The 14,746-nt window shown below is 43.0% G+C and overlaps 2 protein-coding genes across 2 annotated transcripts; one reads left to right on the top strand and one right to left on the bottom strand.

The window, feature by feature from the left end:
• The first annotated feature begins 7,882 nt into the window (after positions 1–7,882).
• Positions 7,883–10,772, top strand: sapcd1 (suppressor APC domain containing 1). The gene is made up of 4 exons (XM_084039055.1): positions 7,883–8,213; positions 10,050–10,214; positions 10,294–10,449; positions 10,621–10,772. Exons 1-4 carry the CDS (start codon positions 8,115–8,117, stop codon positions 10,708–10,710), a joined length of 510 nt encoding a protein of 169 aa, XP_083895181.1. The 5' UTR covers positions 7,883–8,114; the 3' UTR covers positions 10,711–10,772.
• Positions 10,773–13,615: 2,843 nt separating this feature from the next.
• Positions 13,616–14,504, bottom strand: LOC311032211 (achaete-scute homolog 4-like; the record flags this gene model as incomplete). Its single annotated transcript, XM_084038846.1, has 2 exons — positions 13,616–14,211; positions 14,290–14,504. 2 exons carry the CDS (start codon positions 14,502–14,504, stop codon positions 13,683–13,685), a joined length of 744 nt encoding a protein of 247 aa, XP_083894972.1. The 3' UTR covers positions 13,616–13,682.
• Between the last annotated feature and the right edge of the window lie 242 nt (positions 14,505–14,746).

The raw sequence follows: 14,746 nt of genomic DNA, 5'->3' as shown, positions 1-14,746 counted from the left end.
TCATTATTTGAAAATGATAAATAGTAATAATAATAATGCATAGGACTTATGTCACCTTTTGGATACTTAAGGACACTTTGCATGAGATGCTGGACAAATACTAAAACTAAGTAAAATACTCAGACAGGATCAAGGGATGTGAAATCATATTAGTTTTTGACTATTATAGATAACAATTTAAAATAAAAGTAATTTTTAAGCAAAGAATACCAAACTTTTCCCACTCAAATCCTCAGAAATTTGAATCTTAAATGTTTTATTTGGGGTTTTGGTCTCTTTAGTCAGACACAAAAAGGCATTTTAAAGTTATTTAGACTTTCACTGATTTGTCAATTAAAAAAACAAATCTGCAAATTCATAGATAATCAAAATATAAAGTGACAAGAGAGAATTAATTGACTTTTGCTATGTGTAAAAACAGGTTTTCATCACAATGAAATGAATGAGTCACTTTCCGTATTACATCAGCTTTGTTTCCCATAATAGTAACACCTTATGACACATTTCTTGCTTTTCTTATGAAATACTCTCTTGTCTAGAGATAGATTCTCCTTTTTCTGATTATTACATATCCTCTCTGTGTGTTACATCAGCTGCTTGTTGCATGTTTTCACTGACGCACAGTAGAAGTCGTGTGAGAGTCCTTCTAGCCGGGCCAGCACCCGACCTTGCTATTTTTACACATTATTCGAAGTCTGGACCGCCTCGCACGACTAATGTTTTCCTCTTTCCCTACTCAGACACGGCCATGCAGACGAGATGCTCTGCTTTAATAAGCAGGTAGCAGCGATGGTGGAGGTGTAGTACCTAGAAGGAGCTATACGTCACCCCCCCAGGAATGTTTCCTGGGGGTCACGCTCTTATCAAAAGGTCAAGGCGCTGGAGCACAACGCTCAAAACAAACAAGAACTTGTTTGCAAATGCACCCAAGTGTGTTTATGAGAAACCATAAATCTCAATCTTCACTTAATTAGTTTTACTGGATGAAAGTTATCGTAGGGAGGAGGAGGGGGGGGGGGGGGGGAGCTTTTCTAGAAATTAATCAATATTTCAACCGAATCAAACAACATGGCCTATGTTACGACACAAAGGACAGATTTAACCGCCGGTCAGCAGGATGACTTCATCCTTCCAGAGTCGTTACAAACCACAGGATTTAGGGATTTAGGTGTGGGTCAGGTTTTGTCACAGAAACGACTTGGTGTGGGGAAAAACGGCGCGATTTCCGTTAAAATGGCCCTGCTTGTTGCCACGGTAACAATAAGAAACACTCGGAGAAGGGTGGGGAACAGTCTATTCATGGTGATACTATGTTCACTGTCATATATTATGCCCTGCTGTAGTTGCCAAATGGAAAATAAGCCTCTGCATATGACCTGCATGGTCCAGGGCATTTTTTTTTTTTTTTGTGGAAATAAATATTTGATGTTCAACAAGATTATGATTAAAAACATACCGGTAACCAAATAATTTCTGTAGAGATCAAGGCCAAGATTTTTTATTGTCATACACACAGTAGAAACATAGTTCACACTAGAAAATACTAGTAAAGAATACAAATTTATACTAAAAGTATAAAATGTACAAAAGAACAAAAAGGTTTAATCACAGCAGCATTTTTGTATAGATATGAAGATACGGATATAAATATAAAAGGATATAATGCATACATTTGCAGGAAGATGTGTTGATGGGTGAGCTGCTCCTCTCCAGGAACAAACTCCTGTTGTTTTCCTCCATGCTGAGTCATTTTAAGGTCTCTCCCATCGTGATGCATAATAGTCAATAAGGGCTGTGGCCCAGATCCCTAATTCCCTACTAATCTGTGTGGAGTGGCCTTTATACGCCGTCATATTTGTGGATCCGTCAGCAGACAATGAGGCCTCGGCAGCATGATCCCACACCGTTTTGTCAGCTCTCTGACCTGTATTTACAGTCATCTTATTGTTTCGACATGAAGTTCCTAATCCCCTTCTTGTTGTCTACAGTGCTGTGTGTGTTTTGGTGTGCCCCCCCCTCCTCTTCCCACCCTTTATCCCGTGCTGTATGTTACAGTTTGTTAGTCATTAAGCCCATTGTCTCCCCTCCACGGTCAGTGGCGTTTGAATACATTAGGTTGTGAACCGACAGTCACACACAGTGCAGTGTGACTCGGGTCAGAAGACAATGTGATTGTGTTCCCGAGTTAAAACCAGTTCACAGGTTTCTCGTGTGAATGCTGCTGATTCACCGAGGGTCGTAAAGCAAACAAAGGACGCGACAGAGAGAGGGCCGTTAACGGGGCCGGGCATGCTCGGATCCGACCGCTGGGGGCGGCGTTTCCCTAATGTTTGAACTCTGCGTGCTAATCAGCAGGAAACGACACATGACGTGATGGTTTTTTTTGGAGAATCATTGATCAGATAGGAGAGAGAATCATTTGAAATATAGCTTGTGGAAAAGTGCTGCACAGAATATAAGGAAAGCTTGTGGGAAATGATTTAATGACTTACTAAAGGTAGATGTAATCAATATGAAGTTGGAGGAGATCAATACCATCTTAAAATAAAGGCTGGAATCAGAAGGTCTGACCTCTGAAGTTCACAAATGAACACTTCAAACCTCATGTTGTTTAATCCACACGACAACCGAAGAGTTAAAACAACAAATTGTGGTTTTAATTCATGTAATGTGCAGTCGGACTATACAGCTGCATCCACCTTAATATCTGTTGTTTCGAAACAAAACACTGTTGGCTTTCAGTGCGGATGAGACGGAGGTTTCAGAAAGCTGCAGGTCAAAGGTCACTGAACCTTGAAACTGAGAGTTTTGTGCTGAAGATGCTCTTTGCGAAACCTCGGAGAGGATGCACGTTGTGTATCGTTTCAGTAGGAAGTGTCTGTGGTGGATGGGGGGGGGGGGGGGGGGGGGAACTGTGATGGAGAGACGCAACAGAGGGGAGGAAGTAGTTGGTTCACAGGTGCACCATGGGGGTTTCCACATCCTCCTGCCTTTCGGTTGCCTTTTAAACACAGAGAAGGGCCTCACCGTAGACTGTTTACGTCTGACCGACGCCTCACAACAAAATACGAGTCAGGAGAAGAAGAAGGGAGGCTTCGTTTAGAAATGACAAAATGTGATTCACAGCAACAAAACACAAGTGTGTGTATCATCATTTGGGCCAGCCTTCAGCGCTGTCTGCTGACCCACGATTTAAAAACCACTTATTGTCTCCGAGCAGCTCATCCTTATAGGCCGACACGCTTATGCACAAATACATCGCGAGATGTACGCGACCGTTGTGCCTCTGAGCTAAAACGGTCCTCAGTTTTAAATGTGAAGCACAACCAAACTACACACTGAAACAACAGCGTTGCCATGGAGTCATTTATCTGATTGGTCTGTGGGGTTTTAATTAAAGTCTGGATGTTATATTTTGTGAGGGGGGAATTGTAAATATATTATATTTTTTATGTTCTTAACTGCAGTGCTTTTCCTTTATTGTTTATTGTAAATTCTTTGATAATCAAGGCAAGTTCCTTGTATATGAAAACATACTTGGCAATAAACTCCTTTCTAATTCTTCTTCTGAGGATTAAAAAAGGTACAAGTACTCCGTGTGTAAGTTTGAGGAGTTTCCATGGGAGTATTCGCCCAGCTGTGGAGGCCACAGGTGGGTTTTTTGGGGGGAGGGAGGGGCTGAGTACTCTGATTTCATGTGTGCTTTCTAGGGTCGGCCAAGATTCGGGGTGCAGGGAGAGCAAGGCGGCTCGCTGGCAGCTGGATATTGTCAGCGGGTTCACCGGGGGAGCTTGTGTGTCGGGGTGAGCGGGTTTAAGATGAAATGTGCCCGAGGAGACCCTCTGTTTGGTTTTTCTGGGTCCTCGGGGGTCCCAGTGGTGGGGGGAGCGGTGTGACGTACAGATCGTAACCGTTGCGTATTGATCTGTGAATGTAAAGCCCTTCTTGTTCTCCTGTGCTTTGAGGCCATAACATCGTGATCTCTGGAATACTGTTTTTGCAGTGTGTGTTTGTGGGTGCGGGGGGAGGAGGAGGCAGGTGTTAATCGATGCTTTGTTTTGTCCCTGCACATGTGTCCGAGAGGGACTTGATCTGGTCTCACTAGAGTGACTTTGAGACTCATAAAAATATCAAAACGAGACAGAAAGCCCCAGCGAGACAAAGGGACGTCTGTTCTGTGAAACAGAACATTAATATGTTAATTTGAACCAATAAAAAAAAAAATACAATGCTGCTTTGAAATTAAACCCACTCCCCTGATTTTAAAAAATGCTTATTTTCAACAGCGAGCAACAACACCAGTTGACTCTTAATGACCGTATAACGCTGAGAAACATACTGTATCTGTCATTCATAACCAACAGGAGGTTCACGTTCGCCCCCCGCATCTGTTTCTGCTCCATTCAGCTGAGGTGAAAAGGTGCTGCGCTTCAGCTGATGTGTTTTCGACCCTTATCTACATCTGGGGAACATCTGGTTTGCATCTGGCCCCTCGGCCTTGTAGCAACGGCTGTGTGAGCGTGACAATGTGTGTGTGTGTGTGTGTGTGTGTGTTTGTGTGTGACAGAGGAGAGTGACGTGGGGGATTGTGTTACCTTGCAAACCAATACTCGTAAAGTTGCTTGTGGGTATTTGGAGCCCCTGTGTTGGGGGCTCGTATTATTGTTTATTTATTATTTATTATTATTATTATATATGGCACCAGGGCCAGCAGGGCTTCGTCTGACTGCAGTAAACACGGAAACCCGAGGTAGAAAGAGAGAGAATGGTAGAGAAGACGTAGAAGTTTCACTTATGTATAGCTGTTGTGATTTGATGTCACACCTCATACTTGAGCTCCTTAAATCCACCATCTGGGGCTTTTATTTTGATAGTGTCCGATCATGATTCCTGGCCCTTTTGCTCTCTATTAAAAGAATATTTTATTTACATTTTTCTTTTTATTTTAGTAGTAGTAGTAGTCAGCTTTTTTAACAGAAAGCCAGAATTATATTAAATGTGAGTTGTTGTTTTTTGAAAAAAATGCCATTTAGGAGGCAGGCGGAATCAAAGGCCCTATTGAGTTGCATTATGGGACATGTGTTTTTGGAGCGTGACGGGCTGTTCTTTCTTTAATGTGTCTCTTGTGAGTCCCTGAACTTAATGGATGTGTAATGTGAAATCAGTTGAGTGGCTCTTTAAGGTTGAAAAAATACTGTTATTTCACACGTCTGGACTGTTTCAAAGCTACTGTCTACGGTGTTTACATCATCGTGTTCATCACACCTGCACTACTTCCTCAAATATAAATCTTGATGTGTCATCGGGGAAATGTCTAAAATTGATATGCATCATCAAACATATTTGGCAATTTTGCGGGTGAAATTCCTCCATAATTTAAAATGAACACCTGTTGACACGTCTGCTCCATCGTCCACATCTAAACAGAAGTTTCATTGGGCAAATTAAGCAAATCTGTGTCTCAGTTCAGTGTGTTGGTCCATTTCCAACTGATATGAAACCGTCTTGCTTGGTCTTATTCCTGCTGATGAGATCCATTGCTTTAGATTCCTCAGGACGGGGAGTTGAGTTTCGGTCTGTAATGATTCCCCCTTCGAGAGACCAGAGAGACAAAGTTCTTTCATTCCTGATTGAAGTGGGCGCGTACGGTTGGTTACATATCTGGATCAGATTCCTTGGAACTATGATCTGGAACAGTGAGCCCTCAGCGGCCCGGGCGCTGGCGTGGGCTGGAGGGGCAAAGAGGGAGAGCCCGGCCTCTATGGTCCAGAGTAATGTCTCTATTCTGCCTGGCTGAGGCCAGCTTGTTATTTTAAAAAGATGTATTTGTGTAGCGCTCAAGCTGCTTTTGTATGTGAGGCCACGTGTCATTCTATGTGGTGAAGGTGACAGAGAGAGAGTTGTGTGTGTGCGTGTGTGTGTGTGTGTGTGTGTGTGAGTGTGTGTGTGTGTGTGTGTGTGTGTGTGTGTGTGTGTGTGTGTGTGTGTGTCGTGAGACAGGAAGCAACTAGGGGCCCACTCTGAGCCACAAAGTAGTAGAAGTGACTAAAAAGAGTCTGTTTAGGGGGGAAACGGGTCACTGCAGTGTGTGTGTGTGTGTGCGCATTTGGGTGTATTTGAACACACCAACATGAATACAACTCATCGTGATCTGAGATAACAACAAAAAGGTCTCAGAAGTGTATTTATTTCATGTTATCATGAGCTCACGTGTAGAGCTTCATTCTGGTGGGAATCATGCGTCACATGACATAATGGGCTTACTGCAGGCTCTGTCTCAGGGATGCTGGAGCATCGGGAGTCTCATTCCTCCGCAGCAGCTTAATCCCATGTTTTGATCCAACTGCTGGTCCTCATGTCTCCAGGTTGATGGGTCTTAAGCGTCTGACCTGACATGAAAAAATCACAGGAATGTAGGAATGGATGGATGTAAAGGTGACCTGATTCAGATGAAGTTTGAGTCGTTTTTCCCAAAGTGTGTAGAAATGTCTTAACATGGGTTGAAAGTCGACATGCCTCTACATCTCCTTTGTGTTGCGCCACCTGGTGTTGTGTTCAAGCTACGGCTTCGTGCCTCAATGAGAATATCATAAAGAGTCACAAAATGTCAGCTCTGAATGTGAGTCTGAACCCCCCATCCAGTTGTGTGCGCTTCGAGCTCCATCTGCTGGTGATAGAGTAGGACTGCAGCTTTAAACTGGGAATCTAATTACATTTATTTAATGTAATCAACAAAACCCAGTGTGAACAGAGTTCTTTTCCAATTCAGCTCCTCATAACTTAAGGAAACGGTCACCGAGGTTCCAGTTTTAGTCCCTTGTATGGCTCCATTTGAAATCCTATTTAAGGCAACGTAATATAGTCTCCTCATTAAACTCCCTGCTTGTTAATTCATGTACTTTTTGTTTATAGGAATTCTAAAGTTTTTTTTTATTATTATCACAATTCTTGGGCTGAATCTTAATAATCTTCCCTCATAAATCTCATCAGGCTAAAATCTTTCTAGCAGTGTTGCTGTGGATTCAATCAGTTTGGCCTGAGGCAGCAAAAATAAAGAAGAGGAGGGAAAAAAAGCTTGTACTATTTTCTGCACTGGCACTAACCAGCTGATAGTCATGAAGTTAATGTCAACGCAACGTGGCTCAAACAATCCATGAGCGCTCCACCCTCGTCGGCCCACGCCTCTGCTCTACAAGCTGCACTTGACTGTGTTCTGTTTGTTTGACTGCTGAACGCCGTTGCTAGAAGGTCCGCGCTGGCACGCAACTCCCCGTCCCCGGGTGATGTCACATTCCAGGGAACGTGTCGGGACAGGGAGGCTCACCTGAAACCCAACAGAAAATGCATGTGCTCATGCACTCTCTTTTCCACTCAACAGAGGAATGTCATGGTCCCATGGGATGACATGAGTCCTTGGGGACGTTCTGCCCTTGAGTGGAGAAAGCTCCAGAAGGCTCTTTTTTTTCCCTCCCATCCTTCTCGTGAAGATGAGATTAAAGCCGGCTCTCCTCTCAAATCCCCCATCCACAGCCCCACTCTCATATTTCCTGCCTCTCCCTCTTGTCGTTTCACCTTCTCTCTCTCTCTCTCTCTCCCTCTCTCTCTCTCTCTCACTCTCAAATTCAAAGGGGAATTATTGGCATGAAAGTTTCAGTAACAATGTTGCCAAAGCATCAACATTCATATCATTTGTCCAATATTAAGTTAATAATACACAATAAACAGTCATATGGATCTCTCTCTCTCTCTCTCTCTCTCTCTCTCTCTCTCTCTCTCTCTCTCTCTCTCTCTCTCTCACACTGTCACTGTATGTCGATTAACCAGTCATGTCAGTGACATGTGGAATTTTTCATTACCTCGCCCGAGGGGCACCACGCTGCCTGTGCCTGTGTATCCTGCTGCTTTTTTATTTTTTCCTCACCCCTGCCTATACTCTCTGTCTCTCTCTCTCTCTCTCTGTCTCTCTCTCACACTCACTCTCATTCTCTCTCTCTCTCTTCCTCTGTGTTATTATTCTGAGTCAGCCGGTGGCGAGCTGGGGTTTGTTGTTTGTTATTCATCCAGCCTGTATGGGGCAGCGGTAGTAGCAGCTGTCAGTGACGGATCTCCTCTCCATGGCCTGTCGTCCCCCCGGCTCTGGCTCCTACACCGTGGTCATCATCCCGCTCAGGACCAGCCTCTGCAGCCTGGACGCACTCCGCTTCTACCTATGGGTGAGGAGGGAGAGTGTGTGTGTGTGTGTGTGTGTGTGTGTGTGTGTGTGTGTGTGTGTGTGTGTGTGTGTGTGTGTTTGTGTGTGTGTGTGTGTGTGTGTGTGTATGACTCCTGAGCACAGGTTTTTCTGCATAATAGGCAGAATGACTGGAGTACACTGTCGAGGCCTGATGCATGTAGGTTTTAAAGGTAAAGATGTGATTCTTGAGTCAAAGTTAATGCTATATACTCGTCACCAGTTTGGTACGTTTGGCCGAGGTACGGTCACGTGACCTTTTCTTTCCCTCTGGAATGTGGAAGACATTATTCAAATTAGTTATTTAAGTCACTTTGTTAAAGATCAAGTTCAAGGTCAAGCTTTATTTGAAGTGAAATTACAACAAAAACTGATTTTCTTTATGTTTAGGGTTAATTTAGACTTGATCAAAGCAGCACATCATGCATATAATACAGTCTAGTACAGCACGACTACTATCTATGTCCTGACCTCAATAATACATATATAATGTAATTACACACCTCTATAACGTGAGAAAAACTAAAACAACTGCACATTATAGGCATCATAGAAGTAGACTTTGGATTAGATTGTAATCAACTGTAGGTGTAGCATTTTAATTCATGACCAGCTGTAAAATGTCTATTGCAAAAAGTGCTCCATAAATAACATTTACATTTATTATGAATTTTAATTATATGGAAGGAGTGTCAGCAGAGATGCAAAGATGAAGCCATGAATTTTGGAAAATAATGCAACACACCACTCCAAGAGACATTCTGAAATTCTGATTAATTATTTAAATATTTAATAGATATGTTATGTTTCAAAGCCTTCTCCTCACGACAAAGAATATGTCTCTTGTGGGGAAATTCAGTTCATTTATTTGTTTTGCAAATCAAATTAGAATAAATTGGGTATAAAATGACTGTAATCATCAACGGAATGATTCATGTAAATACAACGGGTCACTTTTCAGTCCGTTTCTCTGTCTTTGCTTCATGTCTTGAAGTGTTTTGAAGATAACATGGCTGCAGTCATTCCAGTGACACATTCCCACATGTCAAGTCTGCCCTTCACAGCTTCCTGCTAAAGGCTCAATATAACCACATTTTCCACTCACTGTAAATCTGTTATTTTAAGAGGAGTTAACGCTAATAGATCAGAGATTATGGCAGGCCTACGGCTGTTAGCTCTATCTTATCTCATTGTAAATAAAAGGGAACTGTTTTCTGCACGACTTGAATATTTGATTAATGAAACGGAGCTGAAATGAATCATTCACTAGTCATGAGCTGCTAAATGCCATTCTTGATTGCCTTTAAACTGAGAAAATGACTGTGACCACCTGACCATTACCCAGAGTTGCATTACCCACCACCATATTTTACGATTTCCTGCATGTTGTAGCATTGTGAGCTCTCAGCGTGAGCCCATTTAAAACTGTATGTAATCCAACGAGGGCAGACAATGGGACTAAAGGCCTCCTGCTGCTCTGTAGATTGGCTCTGCTGATATAAACAAAGCCTTGGGGCCTCTGGAAGACAACAGGCAGCGCTGTGCCGATCACACGTGCTTTCCATCAGGTTTTTTTTGTGTGTGTGGTCAAGCTTGTTAGTCGGTCCCCCATGGTGCCATCAACACACACATGCCTGACCAAACGGCCTGTATTGTCAAACATTTATGAGAGTACATGGTCAGCATTTCACGAGGATGGTCCAACATTTATTCATTTTGTTGGTATCCTGTTCCTGGATGAGGGCCGTGAAGGAGAATTTCAGTTTCAGCTTATGAGACTTTATCTTCATGTGAACCTGACTGAGCCGTGTTCCCTCAGGTTAAGCGTCTGAAGGATCTAGAGAAGGAGAAGGACGCCCTGTGGTCTGGTCTGGAGATTCTGGAGAAGACCCGCCTCTGGTACCTCCAGCGGCTGGATGAGAACAGAGCCAAGCAGGACAACATCGAGGCCAAACGTGGGGTCGGCTGGGAAGGTGCAGCGGAGGTACCGGTCTGGGTTCAGGGTTCGGGGCTCAGGGCCTCGTTGACTTTACTGACGCTCGCCCATGTCTGCACCTCTGCAGGCTCGGTCTTGCCTCCTCAGGTCTCGGATGCAGCGGGTGAACGGCTCCCTGGGCTCTGTGATGACGGAGCCCAATGTCACCAGAGGAAGCAACTCTTCTCTGCATGACGCGGTGGCAGACGGTGACCTCCGGTGGCACAACACGGTACTGACTCAGGTAAGGAGAGCATGTTTTTCCATGTTCAAGAAGGTGTGGTAAATTAAGTTTCTGTGACTGTTTTGTATTCATTTCTTTGAACATAATCAGTGTTTTTCATCCTGATCTTTTTTTTTTATAGTTATGCTTTAAGCGTCTAAATGATAAGGCTTTATTCTCTGCCTTTGACAGGCGGTGAGTGACAAGAACCATCAGATCTCCATGTTAGAGTTGGAAAAAGACGCTCTCCTCGAAAAGCTTGTCGACCTGCAGGCCCACTGATTACCAGCACACACGAGCTGTAGAGCAAACTTTCAAATACTTGTAAATATGTATTTAAATTAATAAATGAAAGTAAAGGATGCATCCTTTGCTTCTGTGTGTTCTTTTTACAAACCAGTTTTGCTGATGCATTGAATAACTTCACTGGCATTTTAATATTTGCTTTAATGAGTAAATAACTGGCTTTATTATGGCCAAGCCCTGCTGTCATTATGCACCATGACATGATGTTAACGGGAAGTCTATGGAGGCACACAGGGACTTTATTAAAATAATAATGTTAAGTTGTAAATATGAAGTTATTTTGCAATAACACTTGGCTTTTTACAACCAAACACTGAATAACAAACATTTTTAGGCGACCAAAATAATAATTAACTTCCTCAAATGGAAAACACACTGTGAAAGAGTTAAAGTTGTAAAATAAAACAAGGACAACTCCCAGAAAATGCCGTGTTAGCAACCCTTCATTTACAAGGCAGCCATGCCCTAAGCCAAGGCGTACCCTGATTTATCATTTATTTGACTCTAAATGGGACCGTGATTTACTAAATGAGCATCATGCTGTAACCAAGAAGACTTGAAGCGATTGAGACCATAAACTCATGTTTACAATGTTCACTGAGATACTTCATCAAGTGAGAAATAGGGTCATTTTGTCATTAACCTCTATACACAATCGGGGGAGTCGCCCCCTGATGGCCATTCATGTATGGCACATCTGTGATGTCTTCAGACCTGGAGTTTGACCCCCTGTGATGACATGTAAATATACATTAAATAGACCGAGGGATGCTGTTGAATATGATCCAGCAGGTTAAGTCTTTGAAAATTAAATGTCAAATGTGGTTTTCATTTTCAAATGGTTAGAAATTGGCATTTTCATTCTGACTTAAATATTTCTTACATCATTTTGCAGTTAATCTATAATGTATTGTATATTTTAGCAATGCTGAGTTGCAAAATGAAAACTATAGTAAGAAAACAAAAAAAAAGCATTACGTTTTTCATCAGAAGTGCATCAGTGTTTTCTTCTGCAGGGGGACAACCCTTCGGCGTTGTGTGTCCGGTTACTCCCAGTTGTTCAGTTTCCGTCTCTGGATGTGGGCTCACTGTCTCGACATGTCGCCGCAACCTATCCCGGTGGTCCCGCCTGATCTTGCTTCAGCTGATAAACGTTATCTGTCCAAGTCATCGTGCATGTTTGCAGGTATTTTCTCTCTTGCACAGCACAAGTCTGCAGCCTCAAACACAGAAGGCACTATTTGCAGGCTTAACATATAGATATTATTATCCCTTTGACTTGTTTTATGCTTCATATCCTTCATCAGACTCCTATTTTGCATGCTCATCTCCACCAAGTAATTATGTATGTGTCCAATCCGAGGTTAATTGTGACATTGCCTGTCTGTGTGGAGGAGATGTTGTTGTTATAGATAAGTTTCATCATGATAGAGGGTAAATAGATTTGAGCAGTATAAGGGCATGTTGTTGGTTTAAGACAATGGCAGAGTCACAAAATTCCAAATATCTGAGGAAATCTAAATTGAAATGATCTATCTGATATGTTTCTCCTGTGTTAAATCCCATCCATGCATTGGCAACAACCCTTCCAGTAAAACAGCCTGCAAGGAATCTGTGCTGGAATCTGATTACTATCAGCCTCATCAGAGGAGAAAAACATCCATTATGGCAGAGGCTTTCATTAAAGTAGCTTCGCCTTCTCTATCTTCAGAGTGCCACTGAACCATCAGGCCCAGGGTACCAGCACTTGGCTAATTACTGGGTCTAAATCACACGCTGCTGCAACAGCCAAGCACCTTTTTGTTATGGGGATGTCACGCCATGGTGACTGTCAGTGCCATTCTTCCATACCAGCACGGTTCACTTGGACTGCACTCTGCTGGTCTCTCCAAAACCCCTTTTTGCTTGTATACAATATCATGTTTACTCACCTCACCGCAACCACCCCCTCCTGCAATTTGTGGTTTTGGTATTTCGGAAAAATCGGAAATTGTGAGCTGTTTCCGTGCAGGTCGGCGGAGGTGGGGAGTATAAACACACAAATAGGGCTCCCTGATAAATGCATTCCTGAAGCTATTAAGGGAGGAAAGACTTCCTGAGAACCCTGATCTATAGTGCAGTTAAGTAGGTGGTCTTTGAAGAGCACTCAGGTAACGCTTCTGATTAGACACTTGTGGTGTCATGTCTGTTAAGCCTGGATTAGTCATGTAACGTTCACTTGGCCAAAACAGGACAGGAGAATATAATATATAAGTCTCACACAGATTAAGCCTTGTTCATCAATGGCGTTTTACCGTCATAAATCACGGCTGTGATTAAAAACATGATTAAATGGCTGCAAATGGCTAATTAATGTTATAAACTTGCTTCTTTTGCTGTGACAGTGTTGTCCGTTCAATTCAAAGCGTCTGGTTGCTGCATGGCCTTGAATTGTTACATCCATCCTTTAGCTTTGAAAACGATTCACAATAATTTAATTTCACGCAAACAATCATTTGTCTAGAAATATCCAAAGTGATGGTGCAATTTAAAATATTATGTAAATAAATTAAGTGCAATTGTACAATTGTCCCACAATAAGTGACAATAGCCTATTTTTACCACACACCCATTATAATATCAGTGATTTTTTTTTCATTCTCAAGTGTTTACAATGTCCCACACATTAATAAATACTGTCAACGTCTGGTTGTTGTCTGGTTGTCTTAGGGCACATAACCACTATATATCAACCTTAACATTTTAGCTGCAACAAAATAAGCTTAAAACTCTTAAAACTGAATTAATTAATTATGATTGCGCATCTATAGCCATGTGAAAATGACACTTGTGCTCAATATACAGACTGTGGAATAAAATCAGACATGTGGCAATTGTGATATTTTACTTTCTTTACAATTTAATTAATGTACAGCATGAGAGAGAGAGAGAAAGAGAGAGAGAGAGACCTAGTAAACTAGTTCCCCACTGTCGCTGAGGCCTGTTTGGGATTCCCCATCACTGTTGCAGTCTGTCCTCTGCTCGTGTCCAAGTGACGTCTGCATCATCCCGGACGCGTTCAAGTCCAGCAGGCTCTGCAGGTGTTTGATGTAGTCAATAGCCGCCCGCAGCGTCTCCACTTTGCTGAGCCGCTTGTCCTCAAACTCGCGCGGCAGATGCTCCCTGAGCCGCGCGTAACCCTCGTTTACGCATCGCACCCGGTGGCGCTCCCGCTCGTTCCTCTTCCGGATGAACGCAGGCTCAAAGGAGTAATCGCACGCGCCGAGGGGCACGTGGAAGGGGAAGTATGATAAGCGTCCGTAGGGGAACCTCTGGCCGCGCACGGGGTCCAGGTACGCAGCGTCCAGGTGGAAGGGCAGTCCGAGCCGAAGCGCATCCTTGTAGTGCGCTCCACCGGTGTCCATGGAGAAGCCGTGGACAGCCAGTGGAGGGACGTAAGGATGCTCCATTAAATCCTTACTGGGATAAGACGTCTCCCTAAGAATCAAAGACACAATCCTATAAACAGATGTAAAACATGCAATCATTTTTTTCTGCACCATCGATGCAACTTACCCTGTCAGAGTCTCCTCACAGTCATCCGGGGTTTGCAGCGAGAGTTGCCGTTTAAATCGTGCCGCTCTGTGATGAATTATCTCCTCCGGGATCTTTTTTATACCAAGAGGGCAACTTCTCGATCTGAACTCTGTCGGTCTGTGTGACAACTTGTTTGTTGGGGTTTTCGAGGCTGCGTTTATGGTGGGTGTGATCCGGGGCGGAGATGCAGCCATGACTTTCTCATCAAGATAAAAACTGTTTACATAACGTTTTCTTCCTTCCGCTCTCATCGTGAGTAGGTAGGAGCGTCAACATGTGTAAGGGCTTTAAATAACCGGCATGTTTAGGTGGAGACATTTATTTTGGGGATGAAAAATAAATAAAAATATCAGTCTGTTGTCAGTTTATGTCTTGTATACAAATGTGTGTTTTGAAAGAATGATGAAACGATGATGCAGAGGAGAAGACTGTCTTT

Source organism: Eutrigla gurnardus (assembly GCF_963514095.1).
Source record: "Eutrigla gurnardus genome assembly, chromosome: 21".
Lineage (NCBI taxonomy): Eukaryota > Metazoa > Chordata > Actinopteri > Perciformes > Triglidae > Eutrigla > Eutrigla gurnardus.
This window is presented reverse-complemented; position numbering and strand designations above follow the sequence as displayed.

Coding starts and splice junctions, on each gene's coding strand:
- sapcd1 (XM_084039055.1), top strand. CDS start 8,115: ATGGCCTGTCGTCCCCCCGGCTCTGGCTCCTACACCGTGGTCATCATC. Junction 8,214..10,049: donor CACTCCGCTTCTACCTATGG/GTGAGGAGGGAG, acceptor GTGTTCCCTCAG/GTTAAGCGTCTGAAGGATCT. Junction 10,215..10,293: donor GCTGGGAAGGTGCAGCGGAG/GTACCGGTCTGG, acceptor GCACCTCTGCAG/GCTCGGTCTTGCCTCCTCAG.